Source organism: Macaca mulatta, chromosome 5 (genome assembly GCF_049350105.2).
Source record: "Macaca mulatta isolate MMU2019108-1 chromosome 5, T2T-MMU8v2.0, whole genome shotgun sequence".
Classification (NCBI taxonomy): Eukaryota; Metazoa; Chordata; class Mammalia; order Primates; family Cercopithecidae; genus Macaca; species Macaca mulatta.
The window spans coordinates 77,163,307-77,178,967 of NC_133410.1; the positions used below are offsets into that span (position 1 = coordinate 77,163,307).

General features: G+C 44.6%; 1 protein-coding gene across 3 annotated transcripts in view; it reads right to left on the reverse strand.

Annotated features, from left to right (window-relative positions):
* Positions 1-15,661, reverse strand: part of CRACD (capping protein inhibiting regulator of actin dynamics) — a 280,229-nt gene that overhangs the window by 22,550 nt on the left and 242,018 nt on the right. For 2 of the 3 annotated variants that reach the window (XM_015138663.3, XM_015138664.3), the window contains 2 exons: positions 10,682-10,817; positions 1,178-1,342 (listed from right to left, as the gene is read on the reverse strand). In XM_015138663.3, the coding sequence (XP_014994149.3) occupies positions 1,178-1,342; positions 10,682-10,801 (285 nt within the window). In that variant the 5' untranslated portion in view covers positions 10,802-10,817. The remainder of the gene's footprint in view (positions 1-1,177; positions 1,343-10,681; positions 10,818-15,661) is intronic. The other variant, XM_015138665.3, reaches the window with a different exon arrangement.

Sequence of the window (15,661 nt, forward strand, 5' to 3'; positions counted from 1 at the left end):
GCCCATTTTAATAACGCCCAGCAAAATCCCAGGGGTCCTGATGAGCAAAGCCTAGAGAATGCTTTATTTATTTATTTGTTTATTTATTTATTTAAAGTGAAACCCCAGTGCCTCACCTAGAGAATTCCTGACTCACTACTGGTTGGACTTTGCTTCTTTTTCCCTAAGAGGTCTAAGGGCATCTTTTCTGCTGCTTTGGAAGAACTCTCATTTCAGGATATGCTCAAAGTGTCAAGAGATCACATTTAGACAGGATGGTGCTGCAGTGTGACTTTCTTTCCAGGCCAGGTACTCTTCAAGTTGGCCTGTTTGATGTCTTCTGTCTCATGGAGCCCCTACGCATTTCTTTTTTCATTTCCCTTTAAATTAGTCCAGTTGGGGCCGGGCGCGGTGGCTCAAGCCTGTAATCCCAGCACTTTGGGAGGCCGAGGCGGGCGGATCACGAGGTCAGGAGATCGAGACCATCCTGGCTGACACGGTGAAACCCTGTCTCTACTAAAAAATACAAAAAACTAGCCGGGCAAGGTGGCGGGCGCCTGTAGTCCCAGCTACTGGGGAGGCTGAGGCAGGAGAATTGCGTGAACCCGGGAGGCGGAGCCTGCAGTGAGCTGAGATCCGGCCACTGCACTCCAGCCTGGGCGGCAGAGCGAGACTCCGTCTCAAAAAAAAAAAAAAAATTAGTCCAGTTGGACAAATAATTATGCAGTGCTGCAAAGCAGGTAGTGGCTCAGTCCTAGGGAGACATAGATATGTCAGACCCAGTTTGTTCTCAAGGAATCCCATGTTTAGAGATGGAGAGAAAACAGTTACATGGACATAGATAGGGAGTACAGACATGTAAAAAATGGTGAAGACACACAGTGAAGGCATGAGAAGATAGTACAGCTTGTGGTGAGGCCAGGTACAGCTTCCCAGAAGAGGTAGGCATAAGCCTTGAAGCGTAAGTGAAAGATACTGGGAAGACCACCTGCAAAGAGCATGTCTCCTCTTTCTCCCCATCCTCATTGCTGGCTACAGGTCAGGACACCTACCAGGAAGTGCCCTTGAGCCCTGAGCCACTCATCAGAAAAGATCCTCCCTCTAATTCCCCCACCGCAGACCCCAGGGTTACTGGAGGCCCAATATCCTGCCCTGGTTTATGAGCAATCAATCAAGTAACTCCCTGGAGGAGACTTACCTTGTTCTCAGGGTCTGAGAGGATGATGTCCTGCTGAGTCACAATTTCCATGGGACTGGTCAGGAACAGATCCTCTTCTAAGCTAGCCTCTCCACTGTTTGCCTTCTTCATGGGAATGGCATTGGGTGGCCGCTGCCCAAACTTGATATTCTTGCTCAACTGTTGCTGGAGAGAAACAGAAGAAAGACATTCTGAAGCAGTGAAGCAGTTCACAATCACCACAACCAGGTTCTCCAGCATATCTAGTAAGCCCTGAGGCATACCTTGTGCACGACTGATTTCTAGACTCAACTCCATGCCAGGAAACCACGATGCCATCCTGTAATAAGTTAATTTGTTTTCCACTTTCTTTTCTTTTTTTTTTTCTTTCCCACCTTCAAGCCATGAGCTTTCTCATCCAGCCACCTCTTTCATGGAGATCCCAACATTTCCCAGTGGGCATGGTGGCCACATTTTCTGAACCAGAAGTTGGGATATACGTTATGACAAACATTTTTGATTAGCCTATAAATTCATTTATATAAAAAGTCTTTTAAAAGTGCAAAAAAAAATGTATAGAAAATAGTTACATGAAATGTAAGAACCAGTGAGGGAAATCAAGACCCTAAAGGTTGGTGCAACTCTCCAGCCCCTTTGGGACATATTCACTTTGACGATTTATACTTCTGCAGCCTTCCTCGCCAGCCCTTAGCTTGAGACCCCAAACCAGAGCATTGCATTCTGCCACAATGGGTCACTGCCAAGGCAAAGAAGGCCCCAGAGCCAGCAAGTCTTTCCATGATCAATACTAAAACCCTGTAAAGGATAGGAACAATCTGGACGTCCTCTTTGCCTTGCTGTGGCCACCTAACCGTGACAAAGGGGATAGAGGAACCAAGTGGGGAAAAGCCAGAGAGGGACTGATTACTGGTGAGTGGTGGCTAAAAGGACGGGGAGAAGGGAGGGGAAAATAGGGTAGAAAGGATTAAATAGTATTTGCAAGTAGAGGAAGGCCAGATTAGAAAAGCAAAAATGTCTCCAGAAGTTGCCCAAAGTCCCCTGGGGCGTAAAATTGCCCCCAGCTGAGAACCACTGCTCTAAGACCTAGGTCCTTAGGTTTCATAGTCATTATATTCCTCAAAAAATATATTTTCTGAAATGTTCATCTTTCTCTGTTTGTTTGTTTGAGACAGGGTCTCGCTCTGTTGCCCAGGCTGGAGTGCAGTGGCCAAATTTCGGCTCATTGCAACCTTGAATTCCCAGGCTCAGATGATTCTCCCATGCTCAGGTGATCCTCCTACCTCAGCCTTCCAAGTAGCTGGGACTACAGGCATGCACCACCACGGCCAGCTAACTTTTGTATTTTTTGTAGAGATAGGGTTTCAACAAGTTGCCCAGGCTCGTCTCAAACTCCTGGTCTCAAGCAATCCGCACAACTTGGCCTCCCAAAGTGCTGGGATTACAGGCCTGAGCCACCGTGCCTAGCCTGATATTTATCTCTAATCTGGCTAATATTTAATCCCACAGAGCTGCAAAAAGCCATAGCAATCACCTACTCCAAACCCCTCACTTTGCAAAAAGGTCTGAGGCCCAGTGGAGAGAGGTGACTGGCCCAAGCTTATGGAAAGAATGAGTGGCTCAAAAGGAATCTGAACTCAGGTCTTTTAAAAATAACATTCAGTGTTGTTTTCATTGCACTCCACTGGTGCTCATAAATTTGACACTGCACTTCTTTCTTCCAGGGGCAGAAATAAAGAGACAGAGTATTTCCAATACTTCACTGATGTTCCCTGGTGGAAGAATCCCTTGAAGGAAATGTCTTCTCTCCCTTTGAACTCAGTGGTACCAAATCCACCCACCTTTGCCCAGCTCCCCCTCAGCCTTGCGCAGTGGGAAGTGAGACTGCAGAGATACAACAGAGATGAGCCCAAGGGTCCCCTCCACATGCCCCCTGGGGACCCCAGCATGCCAAGTCAGGAGCACAGCCAGGCAAGGGCTTATATTGGGTCTGCTGGTATTTCAGCCCGAGCCTGGCTCTCCCAGCCTCACAGGAAAGGAGCACACATGAAAAGCCAAGTTCAGCAAGGGAAGTACAGCGTCAGCAGCCTGGAAGGGTTGTGGGGAGGAAAAGGCTGAAAAGGGTATCTTCTAAAAACAAGTCCAACAGAAAGCAGCAAGTAGTATCTATTCTAAACAAATCAATAAACAGGCACAGTTAGAACAGCCGATGGATGGAGTCAGACAAGAGGACATGGAGTAACAAGGTAACAGGCCCGTCTCACCCTGCAGCCTTGGGAAAGGGGGTGGGGACCTGTGCAGAAGAGGTGGGAATGGTTCCTGTGTCCGCCCAGTCCAGCCTTCTCTAGGAATGGTGGCCAAAAACTGGAAACTGTTCTAAATCCCCTTAGACTGAGACATCTCCTGTTGGGGGGGTCTGCTTTTTACCAGTGCTGAGATGAGGACATTTCTTGTGCTTAGAGTGGAAAGGATATTTTGTGTGTGTGTGTGTGTGTGTGTGAGAGAGAGACAGGGTCTCATTCTGACACACAGGCTAGAGTGCAGTGGCATGATCACAGCTCACTGCAGCCTCGATCTCCTGGGCTCAAGTGATCCTCCTGCCTTAGCCTCCCAAGTAGCTAGGACCACACACATCGACCACCATACCTAATGCTGGAGAACCTGCTTGTGGTGATTGTGAACTGCTTCACTGCTTCAGAATGTCTTTCTTCTGTTTCTCTCCAGCTAATTTTCAGATTTTTTTGTAGAGACGGGGTCTCACCATGATGCCCAGGCTTGTCTCAAACTCCTGCGCTCAAGTGATGCTCCTGCATTAGGCTCCTAAAGTGCTGGGATTACAGGTATGAGCCACTGCACCCAGCTGGAAAGGATAATGAACTTCCAAGGAGGACCTGGCCTAACACTCTAATACCATTTAGTTAGGATTTTTGCCATCATCACTCTCTCTCTCTCTCTATACACACACACACACACACACACACACACACACACACACACACTCTTAAACTTTACTTCATTTTAAATTTTTTAAATTAAATTTTAATTTTTTAGAGTTGGGGTCTCCTTCTGTTGCCCAGGCTAAAGTGCAGTAGTGCCATCATAGCTCACTGCAGCCTCAAACTCCTGGGCTCAAGGAATCCTCCCACCTCAGCCTCCTAAATAGGTAGGACTACAGGTGCATACCACCATGCCCGACTAATTTTTAAAATTTTTGTAGAGTTGGGTGGGGTCTTGCTATGTTGCTCAGGCTGGTCTGGAGCTCCTGGACTCAAGCAATCCTCCTGCCTCAGCCTCCCAAAGTGCTGGCATTACAGGCATGAGCCATTGCACCTGGCCTGTTTTACTTCATTAGGGCCCTTTTTATAATACTCCTGTTGGTCCATCCTGATGCTTAAGAGACAAAAAAAGAATAAGGCAAAATGTATTTCAGTTCAGTCTGAATTGAAATAATGTCCAAAGATGGAGTAACTATTATATCTACAAATAGAAAAGAGAACATGGTAAGAAAAAAAAAATGGAATAAGAGCAGGAAAAAGAAGGTGCCTGGTACAAAGCAGAGAAATGAAAAGAGTAATGTTAGGAAGTGAAGTTGAGAATTAAAGCGGCAAATCGAGAAGAAGGGACAGGGAACAGAGAAAATGCATAGGGAAGAAGAGGGAGCAGGGCCCAGGAAGAACAGACCAGCTGCAGTTACAACAGTTGGGGGACGTTGGCAGGGGAGGGCAGAGGGAGAAAAGACAGAGGGAGGGAGGGAAGCAGAATGTGTATCTATCATGTATGTCACAGATATGTTCATCCTGGCAAAATCAGCATCATGCTGTTGCCTTTCAGAATGAAAGTGTGCATCTTAGTAAAGAAGCTGACTTGAAATCCCCCCAGAGAAAACAAACTCAGGCTGATGGCTGGGGAACTTAGGAAGAGAAACTGAGATGAAAGAGGGGAATGGTGGCCGTGATGAAGAGGAGGGCTACAGTTTCTATGTCCAGACGAAGGACTGCCCTACAGTCATCTGGGATGAGACAGTGGACCCAGGCCAGGGCAGGACTCAGGATCTGAGGCATGGTGCGCAATCCTCAGGTACTCAAGGCCAAGGCCTCACCCCTACAGGCTCTCCCTGTGGTACCTCTTCTGAATGCTTCCTTCAGCCAACTCAGAGGAGACTGGCTGTTAGGACATTTTGTGTGCTTTATTATATCAACAATGAAGTCTACTGCTCACACCTATTTGGCAATCTCAGGTGTCATGTGAGTTGACTATGTGGATAAATGTGTCTTTTTTGTTACTTTAATTCTGCCCACTACTCAGGCATTGCCATGAGAGGAACTATGAAATAATCACTGAAAACCAGACTGTTAAGATAAGCTGGCCTTTAAGTTTTCAGAGAGATAAACTACCACTCCTCCCATCTTTAAATATACATATATCCCCAGGTTCCTTCTTCTTTTCTTTTTTTTCTTCTTGCGATGGAGTCTCGCTCTGTCACCCACACGATCTCGGCTCACTGCAACCTCTACCTCCAGGGTTCAAGCGATTCTCCTGCCTCAGTCTCCCCGAGTAGCTGGGATTACAGGCATGTGCCACCACACCCGGCTAATTTTTGTATTTTTAGTAGAGATAGGGTTTCACCATGCTGGCCAGCTGGTCTTGAACTCCTGGCCTCAAGTGATCCACTCACCTCGACCTGCCAGAGTGCTGGGATTACAGGCGTGAGCCACCACGCCCAGCCCCCAGGCTCCTTTATACACACAGGAAGTATAAGCAGAAGGGAGAGTGGACACTTGTGCCTCAACTGATGCTCCATGTTGCTGGTGGCTATGAATGGAGTTACTGTTGAGACTGGAATGTGAGCTACAAGAACTATATTTTATTCATTCAAATTGGACCATTTTGTTGTAATGTGGAATGCTGCAGAATGACGTTACAGGAATGCACATCCATATTTATAAGGCTTATTCCTACAATGTGGAAATGCCGAGCACATCATATTCTGCAGCTCTCTGCCAGCGTCTAGATTTTCCTATCCTTCAGACTATGTCTAAAGAGCAAAGCAGAAAAAAAAAATAAATTTGCTGTCTTTTTGAACAAACTCCAGGTATCTCCATTGTTAAAATGAATAATAAAAAAAAGAAAAAGAAAAAGCATACGGAGTTACAGACATCCTGCTCTAGGAAGAAGTGGCCAAGAGTGGGTGTTTATTCTTTGTGTCCTTGACAGCTGCAGTAAGGTGTCAAAATCCCCGAATGTATGACTTTGGTATTTGTAAGTGAAATCTGGCTCGGTGGGAGATACAAGCTACTCAGGATGCAGGTGTTCCCTCCCACACCAGATAATCCATGGTACAAACAGACTAAGCATTTCCTGACAAAGGTGTGGTATAATCCTAACAATTACCTGCAGCCTTAGACTGTGGTACCCCTGAGTTTTATCACCAGTTGGTACATACCTCACAGCCTGGTCTGATCTTACACAAACAGGCACCCTCCCTGATCCGTGCTGGTGGGCAGCTGTAGGGAATGCCAAGGTCATTGTAGCTGAAATGCAACGAAGTGCAAAGCTTCTGAAGCCGCTCTGTGCTACAGCAGGTCAATGGTGATTTTATAGAGATAGCAGATCTTAAAAGCAGGAGGGGCCCTCACATCAGCCCTTGTGTGCATGCCCCTTAGTTTTCAGGAGGAGAAAGTGCCAGAGAGGTTGAATGAGTTCACCCAAAGCCAGGTGGGGCTGGCTTTGTATTTCACCGCATTCTGTCACTCATTCAGATGGTACTCATACTGCTGGCCACAGAGCAGCTCTTTTATGTACAGAGTCCTCACAAAGGACACCATTGTTGGTTTTGTCCCTACAACCGCCCTATATATAAAAATTTGTTTTCACTATGCACGTGCATTATTTTTATATTTAGAAACAAATGGTGATTTTTCTTTTAAATAGTGATTTTTCTTTTAAATCTGCCACAGAAATTGTGGCAGATGGTAGATTCACGTTACTCAGGAAAGGGGAGGCTGGTTTATACTGTATTTTGTATTCCGTGGAGAGATACCAACCTGCAACCTAAGACAGTTCTCGGTGAGCCAACAATGTGCAGGCACTAGAGGGCAACCTTTCCAAATGCAGGCATTACAGACACCCTTCCGTGGGTCTCTAGGGGCTGCAAGGGCTGGGAAGTTTCTTAAGCCACAGAGAAAAAAGGCATTCCAGTAGACATCTCATCTCAGAAGAATGTCTTAATAATGGTGGCTAATCAGCTTGCCAGGACATATACTGTCAAATAGGTGTTTTCCATTACTTCTCTCTTTTTAAAAATAAACATATACACATACACAAAGACAATTCCAGACATAAAAATATACATGCCTCAGACACAACTCAATTCTCTCATTCCATGCTGGCATCTACAAGGGGGCAGTCTCTTAGGCTGCTTACTAAGCATCAATACCAGCATCATGTTGTCATGGAAAAATGCAAAGCATTCATGCAAGTTCATAAAGTTACTACCATTTCTACGACTTACCAGGAACATACTGCTTAGTCGACTGAAAAATAAAGCACAATCTTTTTGGGGATGATACAGTTATATCTCAGGTCACGCCAAAAAAAATCACATTTCCTATGATCCCCATTTCCCTCCTCAAAGAGCAAACAAAGCCTTTTATGTTTTCAAAAATATAACTACAGAGATGAAAGGAAGCTTGTGAATCCATGCAGCAGAAGCAAAACTAGGCAGACCTCATACGAATAGATATTGTCAAAATGAGCGCACACGAATTAAATAGTTATTCTGCTTTACTCACATTTTTCTTCCTGTGTTTACACAAGTGTCACTTTGGGGAAGTTAGTCATTTTACATTTTATTAATTATGACATCAGATTATTTAAAATCATGCCTTACTGTTAACAGAAATACCAGGCACTCACATATTTTTATTGAGTTTCTATCTTTCCAACACTGCAGAATTATATAGTACACTTTTTCACAACACTAAATCCACTTCTTGGCATGGCAGTGGCATGTGGTGTGATGTGACAGATCAGATATCACTGAAGACAAGAGATTTTAATCTGATTTTTTAACAACTCCTAAAAAGCTCTCGTAAAATCCTTTTAACAGCTGTTTTGTGAACTGAAATCTGTAAGTCATTCCTCTTAGAAAGAGGATACGATGAAACAGAGGTTCACAACTTCTTAGGAATAATATTGCAAGAATCAAAAGACTTGAAGAAGGAAAGGTAAGGAGGAGGGGGGTCAAGGTTTTCTTTGGCCATCATCATCCTTCCCTCTTCTTCGACCTATAAGAAGTCTCCCAAAGTGCTGGGATTACCGGAGTGCGCCACCGTGCCTGGCCAGGTGAGAGAATTCTATCTGCCAAGCCACTAGGCAGACCTCATAGTCAGGCTCTAAGGGCATCTTTGACCTATAAGAAGCGCTTTTTCTATAAAAAGTGTAAGAGCACAGCCAGCTAGAACCAAGAATGGAAGCCGGTTAGGAATCCTAAGATTTGAAGGACATGCCTGGGGTTGGCCCTGAGGGCAGGACTATGGCAGCAGGCATCAAGATCTAGGCAAGTTGGGTGTCATTCCAGGGTCTCTTAGCTACTTCCCCATCTGCCACAGGCTACACATTTAGATGGGTGTTATGTGGAATATGTGACCAGACACAATTTCCACAAAATATCACAAAATACACAGCTCATGCTCCATAGAAACAAGAACACCTCAGAAATAAATTTTTGTTTGTTTGTTTGAGACGAAGTCTCTCCGTCTCCAGGCTGGAGTGCAGTGTCGCCATCTTGGCTCACTGCAACCTCCGCCTCCCGGGTTCAAGCCATTCTCCTGCCTCAGCCTCCCAGGACTACAGGTGCGTGCCACCAGACCCACCTACTTTTTTGCATTTTTAGTAGAGACAGGGTTTCACTGTGTTAGCCAGGATGGTCTCAATCTTCTGCTGATCTCTACTGAGTAAAGTGCGTCAGTATATCAGTAGCTACTGAGGGCAGCTGTTCTCTTTTCCTTTTTTTTTTTCTTGTTCATTGATTCATTTATTGACTCAGTGTTGTAGACTTACAGACAGGTGGAAACCAGCAGCCCAGAGCCCTCTGCTCATAACCTGGAGAGCCTCCAAGCAGCTAGCTGGAGAACCTCAGAGAAGTGCTTGCTTGGGCATCTATCTTGGGTAAGAGATTTTTTTTTTTTTGGACAAGCTTTCACTCTATCACCCAGGCTGGCATGCAGTGGTATGATCTCAGTTTACTGCAACCTCTGCCTCCCAGGCTCAAGCCATCCTCCCACCTCAGCCTCCTGAGAAACTGGGACTACAGGCATGCACCACCATGCCTGGCTAACTTTTGTATTTTCGGTAGAGATGTGGTTTCACCATGTTGCCCAGGCTGGTCTCGAACTCCTGAGCTCAAGCAGTCTACCCACCTCGGCCTCCCAAAGTGCTGGAATTACTGGAGTGAGCCACAGTGTCTGGCCAGATGAGAGAATTCTATCTGCCAAGCCACTAGACGGACCTCATAGTCAGGCTCTAGGGCATTGCTCTTCTTGCTTTTCCTGTATGACCTGCCATTTCAATCACATTTGGTGAAGAATTATTTATTATATTTTCATGGTTACGGAGGTACCACCAGAGTTGATTTTAAGTAGGAAAACTGCCCCACTCTGCAGAGTGAACTGAAAGGTGGCTTAAGAGCTTTGTGATTTTCTTCTGAGACAAGGTGGCTCAGGGTGGTGAGATTTACAAACACAGCAGAAAAATAGTCATGTCATTCACTGCCCAATTATAGAGACTCGGAAAGTGGATATGTGTTGTGCATACTCTCAGTCGACAGTCAGCCCTGATCCAGGGATTATGGGCAATGCTTAATGGTTAGGAACTCTTCCTGTCATCCAAGTCCTGTAGCTTTGTTGTTGTTGTTGTTGTTCTGTGGGAGAGAGTCTTGCTCTGTCACCCAGGTTGGAGTGCAGTGGCATGATCTCGGCTCACTACCACCTTTGCCTCCCGGATTCAAGCGATTCTCCTGCCTCAGCCCCCCTTGTAGCTGGGATTACAGGTGTGTGCCACCACATCCAGCTAATATTTGCAGTTTTAGTAGACACAGTGTTTCGCCATGTTGCCCAGGCTGCTCTTGAACTCCTGGCCTCAAGTGATCCACCCGCCTCGGCCTCCCAAAGTGCTGGGATTACAGGCCTCAGCCACCGTGCCTGGCCCCAAGTCCTGCAGCTTCTCTTGGCTACTTATTTTCATGTCCAGTAAAATGGAGGGAACACTTTCAAAGAAAAGGAGAGGGTGTGTCATGCACGTGGCTGCAATGGCGATAGTGTAGGTCTCGCAGTTGGGCAGGAGGTTTCCAGAGAATAGAGTTGAATTCAAGAAAGCAGTAATTCTCACCAGGAGTGACCTCTGGACCTCCCAATCCATTACTTAAGGCCAAGCTCGGGACTTTTCCCACTTCCCTCCATAGCTGGGCCCCTCCTATGGCTCGTACCTTCCACTCTCAAGCTGTCTTACCTGAAGAGTTTTGACTTTGCCCAAGATGTTGTCCTGTGACATTGCTTGAACTGTCTGCTCACTTTCTGCTCCCCCATCAGGGATAAAAATACTGTCATGGGAAAATGCCCGGGTTCCCATAGAATAGTTGAAGGACCTGGAATGTAAATCATGTGCTTCATTTTATTAGGATACAATTTCTTTTGGCAATTCAGTTTTCCATTATTCCTGATTGGAGGGACTCCACCCACATTCTCAGTCTCATTCGGCAAGCACTTCCAGCATTGTGTCCCTTTCAGCTGGGGGTCGGCCAAGGAGCTGGGTAGACGAAAGGGTCCCCATCTCTTACACAGCCCTGGTTCAGAGCCATTCACCATGAGAACACAAAGACAGTTACTTATTTGTATAGGATCCAAGACAGAAGGCACTGCAGAACTTTTAATTGGAAGAGCCTTTCTCCAACTGAGCTGTCACTATCAGTTTTGTCCCAGTAAGTCTTGCCAACCAGAATTTATTAAGTAACATGCAAGTCTAGAAGTAAGAGGCAAGGATTTCTTACTTTCAGATGACAACCAAACTGGAAGAAAGATGTACACATCCCAAACAAAGACTTTGGAAGAGGACTAGAGAATTGTTGATAGAGACAATAAATGCTTTAGAAATTTCGAGAAAATGGGAGACATTTGTGTTAGGGCCCTTCTGATAGGCTTTGCATATATGGAACACCTATAGGTGGCTGGTATCCAACAAAAACTTTTTATATTTTTATTTTTATTTATTTATATTTTTAGAGACAAGATTTTGTTCTGTTGCCCAGACTGGAGTGCAGTGATGTGATCATGGCTCAATGTAGCCTCAAACTCCTGGGCTCAGGGGATCCTGCAGAGTAGCTAGGAATACAGGCATCTGCTCCCACATCCAGCTAATTTATATTATTTTTTGTAGGGATGGGGTCTTGCTATGTTGCCCAGGCTGGTTTTGAACTCTTGGCTTCCTCACAAAGCATTGGGATTATAGGCATGAGCCACTAAGCCCAGCTAAAACACTTTTTAGTTGAAGGGCTGGACTTAGAGGAAGTCTGGACTTCTACCTGACAATGAGGTATAAGCCGTGTGAAATGCACAAAGACGGCCAGGCACAGTGGCTCATGCCAAGCCCAGCACTTTGGGAGGTAGAGGCAGGCAGATCACCTGAGGTCCGGAGTTCGAGACCAGCCTGGCCAATATGGTGAAACCCCATCTCTACTTAAAAAAAAAAAAATTAGCCAGGTGTGGTGGCGGGCACCTGTAATCCCAGCTACTTGGGAGACTCAGATGGGAGAACTGCTTGAACCCGGGAGGTGAAGATTGCAGTGAGCCAACATCACGCCACTGCACTCCAGCCTAGATGAGACAGAGCGAGACTCCGTCTCAAAAAAAAGAAAAGAAAAAAAAAAAGAAATGCACAAAGAGGAAGCAGCAGAAGCAAACTGTTCCTTACTTGATCTTGGAAACTAACTTATCTCTGGGAAAGAGTACACACTGAGGCTGCCAGCTCCTCACAGGGGCAGGAAGAGCACCAAGGCAGGCACAATGCCAGGCAATACAGGCAGCACTTGGAAGGGAGAGAGAGCACATCCTCCTCCTTCCCCTCCCCAGAAAGGGGCCCCTACTGGGGTTTTCTCAGTGACCAAGTGCATGAGAGAACAGTCAGCACTGGGGGCAGGTGTTCCCAGCAGTGCCTATGAACTGAATTACAGATTGCAGTGGGCAAGGTCCTGCGGCAGCCGTATTTGTTATCTGCCCAAGTCTAGACCCAGTTGGGAACACTAATTACCAAATTTTATAATCTAGTTTGCTAAATTACAGGCAGCATGGTGGAAAAGTGTGCGAGGTTTACAAACAAAAGACTTGGATGTGAGCCTCCCGGCTATGTGATCTTACGCAATAATAATAATTATTATAAACATCAACCCTTACTTTGATTTAAAAAAAAAACTGTGTGCCTGTAATCCCAGCACTTTGGGAGGCCGAGACGGGCGGATCACGAGGTCAGGAGATCGAGACCATCCTGGCTAACACAGTGAAACCCCGTCTCTACTAAAAAATACAAAAAAAAAACTAGCCGGGCGAGGTGGCAGGCGCCTGTAATCCCAGCTACTTGGGAGGCTGAGGCAGGAGAATGGCATAAACCTGGGAGGCGGAGCTTGCAGTGAGCTGAGATCCGGCCACTGCACTCCAGCCCGGGTGACAGAGCGAGACTCCATCTCAAAAAAAAAAACAAAAAAACTGTGTGGAGTTTTACTTTCATTATCTCATTTAATCCCCATCATCACCATCTTGTGACAGATGAAACTCAGCAAGTAAATAACATATAAAGACATGCAAATTGAAGGAATAGAGTGAGAAACTGAACTCAGATCTGCTGAGAATAATCCCATGCCAGCCAGCTGCCATATTTTAAAGTGGTACACGGTCTTATTGTATTGCCACCCATGAGTGACACAGGGTATGGGAGAGGAACATGGTGCAGATGCCATGGGGGCTGGACTATGAGAGGGTTGAAGATACTAAATAACTAGAATAAGGCATAAGTCTTCAGCTAAATAACCCAGGGCACCATATAGCAGCAATTCCCTTTATGAAATATGAGGCACTCTTTTAGGAAACATGCCGGGAGATTAATATGTTATGATCTCCCTGTCCTCAGAAAATCTGGGACCTATGTCACAAACTGAGCTTCCAAGTTCACCTAAAAATGTTAGGAAATATGCTTTTCATTCGAAGTTGTGGAATTGAACTTCTGAATATTCTCTGTTTAAACTTCTTTTTCAGACTGCTGGTTATGACTCAGTTGAGAGAAGGGGTAAATGACTTCATTTCTACACTGTATTTTTGCAAAGAGCATATATATATATTTACTAATTTCTCGCAGTTTTGTGTACAGAATACAGCAGTGCTAGGCTAAGTTCCATTCCAGTTTCTAAGTCAACCTTGACTGAGTCATGAAGTTTATCCCACTGATCCCATTATTTTTTCTACATAGGCTAAGAATTGACACTCTCCTGCTCTTTGGTGTTGAACTCCAAACATTCCTGTTGCCAGCAAAGATCTGATATCCATCCATTACTCATTTCCAGATGATCATATTGAAAAATCGAGAAAATGAAGAGTAATAATAGCAGTAGTAGTAATTATAATAGTGGTGGTCACAGTGGTAATATTTATCCTAGCTAAATTTTATTGAACACTTGCAATGTACCTTGCATATATGCTAACCTCTTTAACATAATATCAGAATCTTTTTGATATGTAATATTTAAAACTTATGTGGTAGGCACTGTTAGTAAGGGTATTTTTTGGACACGGAAACTAAGGTTTGAAGACAATGAGCAATTTGCTATAAATTAAGTAACTGTCTATATTGTAATTTTGTCTGGCCTCTGTTCCATTGGTCTACTTGTCTGTTTTTTGTTGCTGTTGTTTTGTTTTTACTTTTTTTTACTTATCTGCTTTTATACCAATAACACACTATCTTAATTGCTGTAGCTTTTTAAGGAGTCTTGATATCTAGTAGTTTAAGTTTTTCAGCTTTCGTTTTCTGGGTTTTATTATTTACTTTTGAGACAAGATCTCACTCTGTGACCCAGGCTGGAGTGCAGTGGCGCGATCTCAGCTTACTGTAACCTCTACCTTCTGAGTTCAAGCAATTCTCCTGCCTCAAGCTCCTGAGTAGCTGGGATTACAGGTGCCCATCACCACACCTGGTTAAATTTTGTATTTTTGGTAGAGATGGGGTTTTGCCATGTTGGCCAGGCTGGTATTGAACCCCTGGTCTCAAGTGATCTGTCCACCTTGGCCTCCCAAAGTACTGGGATTACAAGCATGAGCCGCTATACCTGGCCTCTACATAAATTTATACATATACACCTGGCCTCTACATAAATTTATACATATACACATACATGAATATAATATTGAGATTGCTTTTAGATGGCATTAAATCTATACATTTTTAAACTGATGTTTTTATAATATTGAATCTTGTAATCCATGAACATGGCTAACTCCTCATGTATTTATATCATCTTTAATTTCTCTTAACAAATGTGTTGAAGTTTTCTGTATAGAGGTCTTGCACATATTTTGATACGTTTATTCTTATATATTTGGTGTTTCTGAATTTATTGTAAATGGTATAGACTAAAATTTCTATTTTCTAATTTTTTAATTAGTGGATATAAAATGTAACTTATTTTTGTACACTGATCTTATAACCAGAGACTTTGCTAAATTTATTTATTAATTATAATAACATGACTGCTGATTTTTTTTTTTTTTTTTTGTACGACAGGGTCTCAGTCACCAAGGCTGGAGTGCAGTGGCTGAATCATAGCTCCTGGGCAACCTTGAACTCCTGGGTTCAGGGGATCCTCCTGCCTCAGTCTCCCAAGTAGCTGGGACTACAGGCTCATGCCAGCATACCTGGCTACTTTTAAAATTTTTTGTAGAGATGAGTTCTTGCCATCTTTCCCAGGCTGGTCTGGAACTCCTGCCTTAAGCAATCCTCCCACCTTGGCCTCCCAAAGTGCTGGAATTACAGGCATGAGTCACCACACCTGATGCATAGAATTTTTGTAGATATGCTTGTATTACCGCGTCTTTGAAAAGACACATGATCTACTGATATGATTTGGATCTGTGCCCTGACAAATCTCATGTCAAATTGTAGTCTCCAATGGTGGGAGGTGGCTGGATCATGGGGATGGATTTCTTATGAATGGTTCAGCATAATCCCCTTGGTGCTATTTTCATGGTAGTGAGTGAGTTCTTGCAAGATCTTGTCGTTAAAAAGCATGCAGCACCTCCTGCCTTGCTCTCTCTTGCTCCTGCTCCTGCTCCTGCCGTGTGAAACACCTCACTCCCTCTTTGCCTTCTGCCATGATTGGAAGCTTCTTGAGGCCTCCTTAGAAGTAGAAACCACTATGTTTTCTGTACAGCCTGCAGGATCATGGCCAATTAA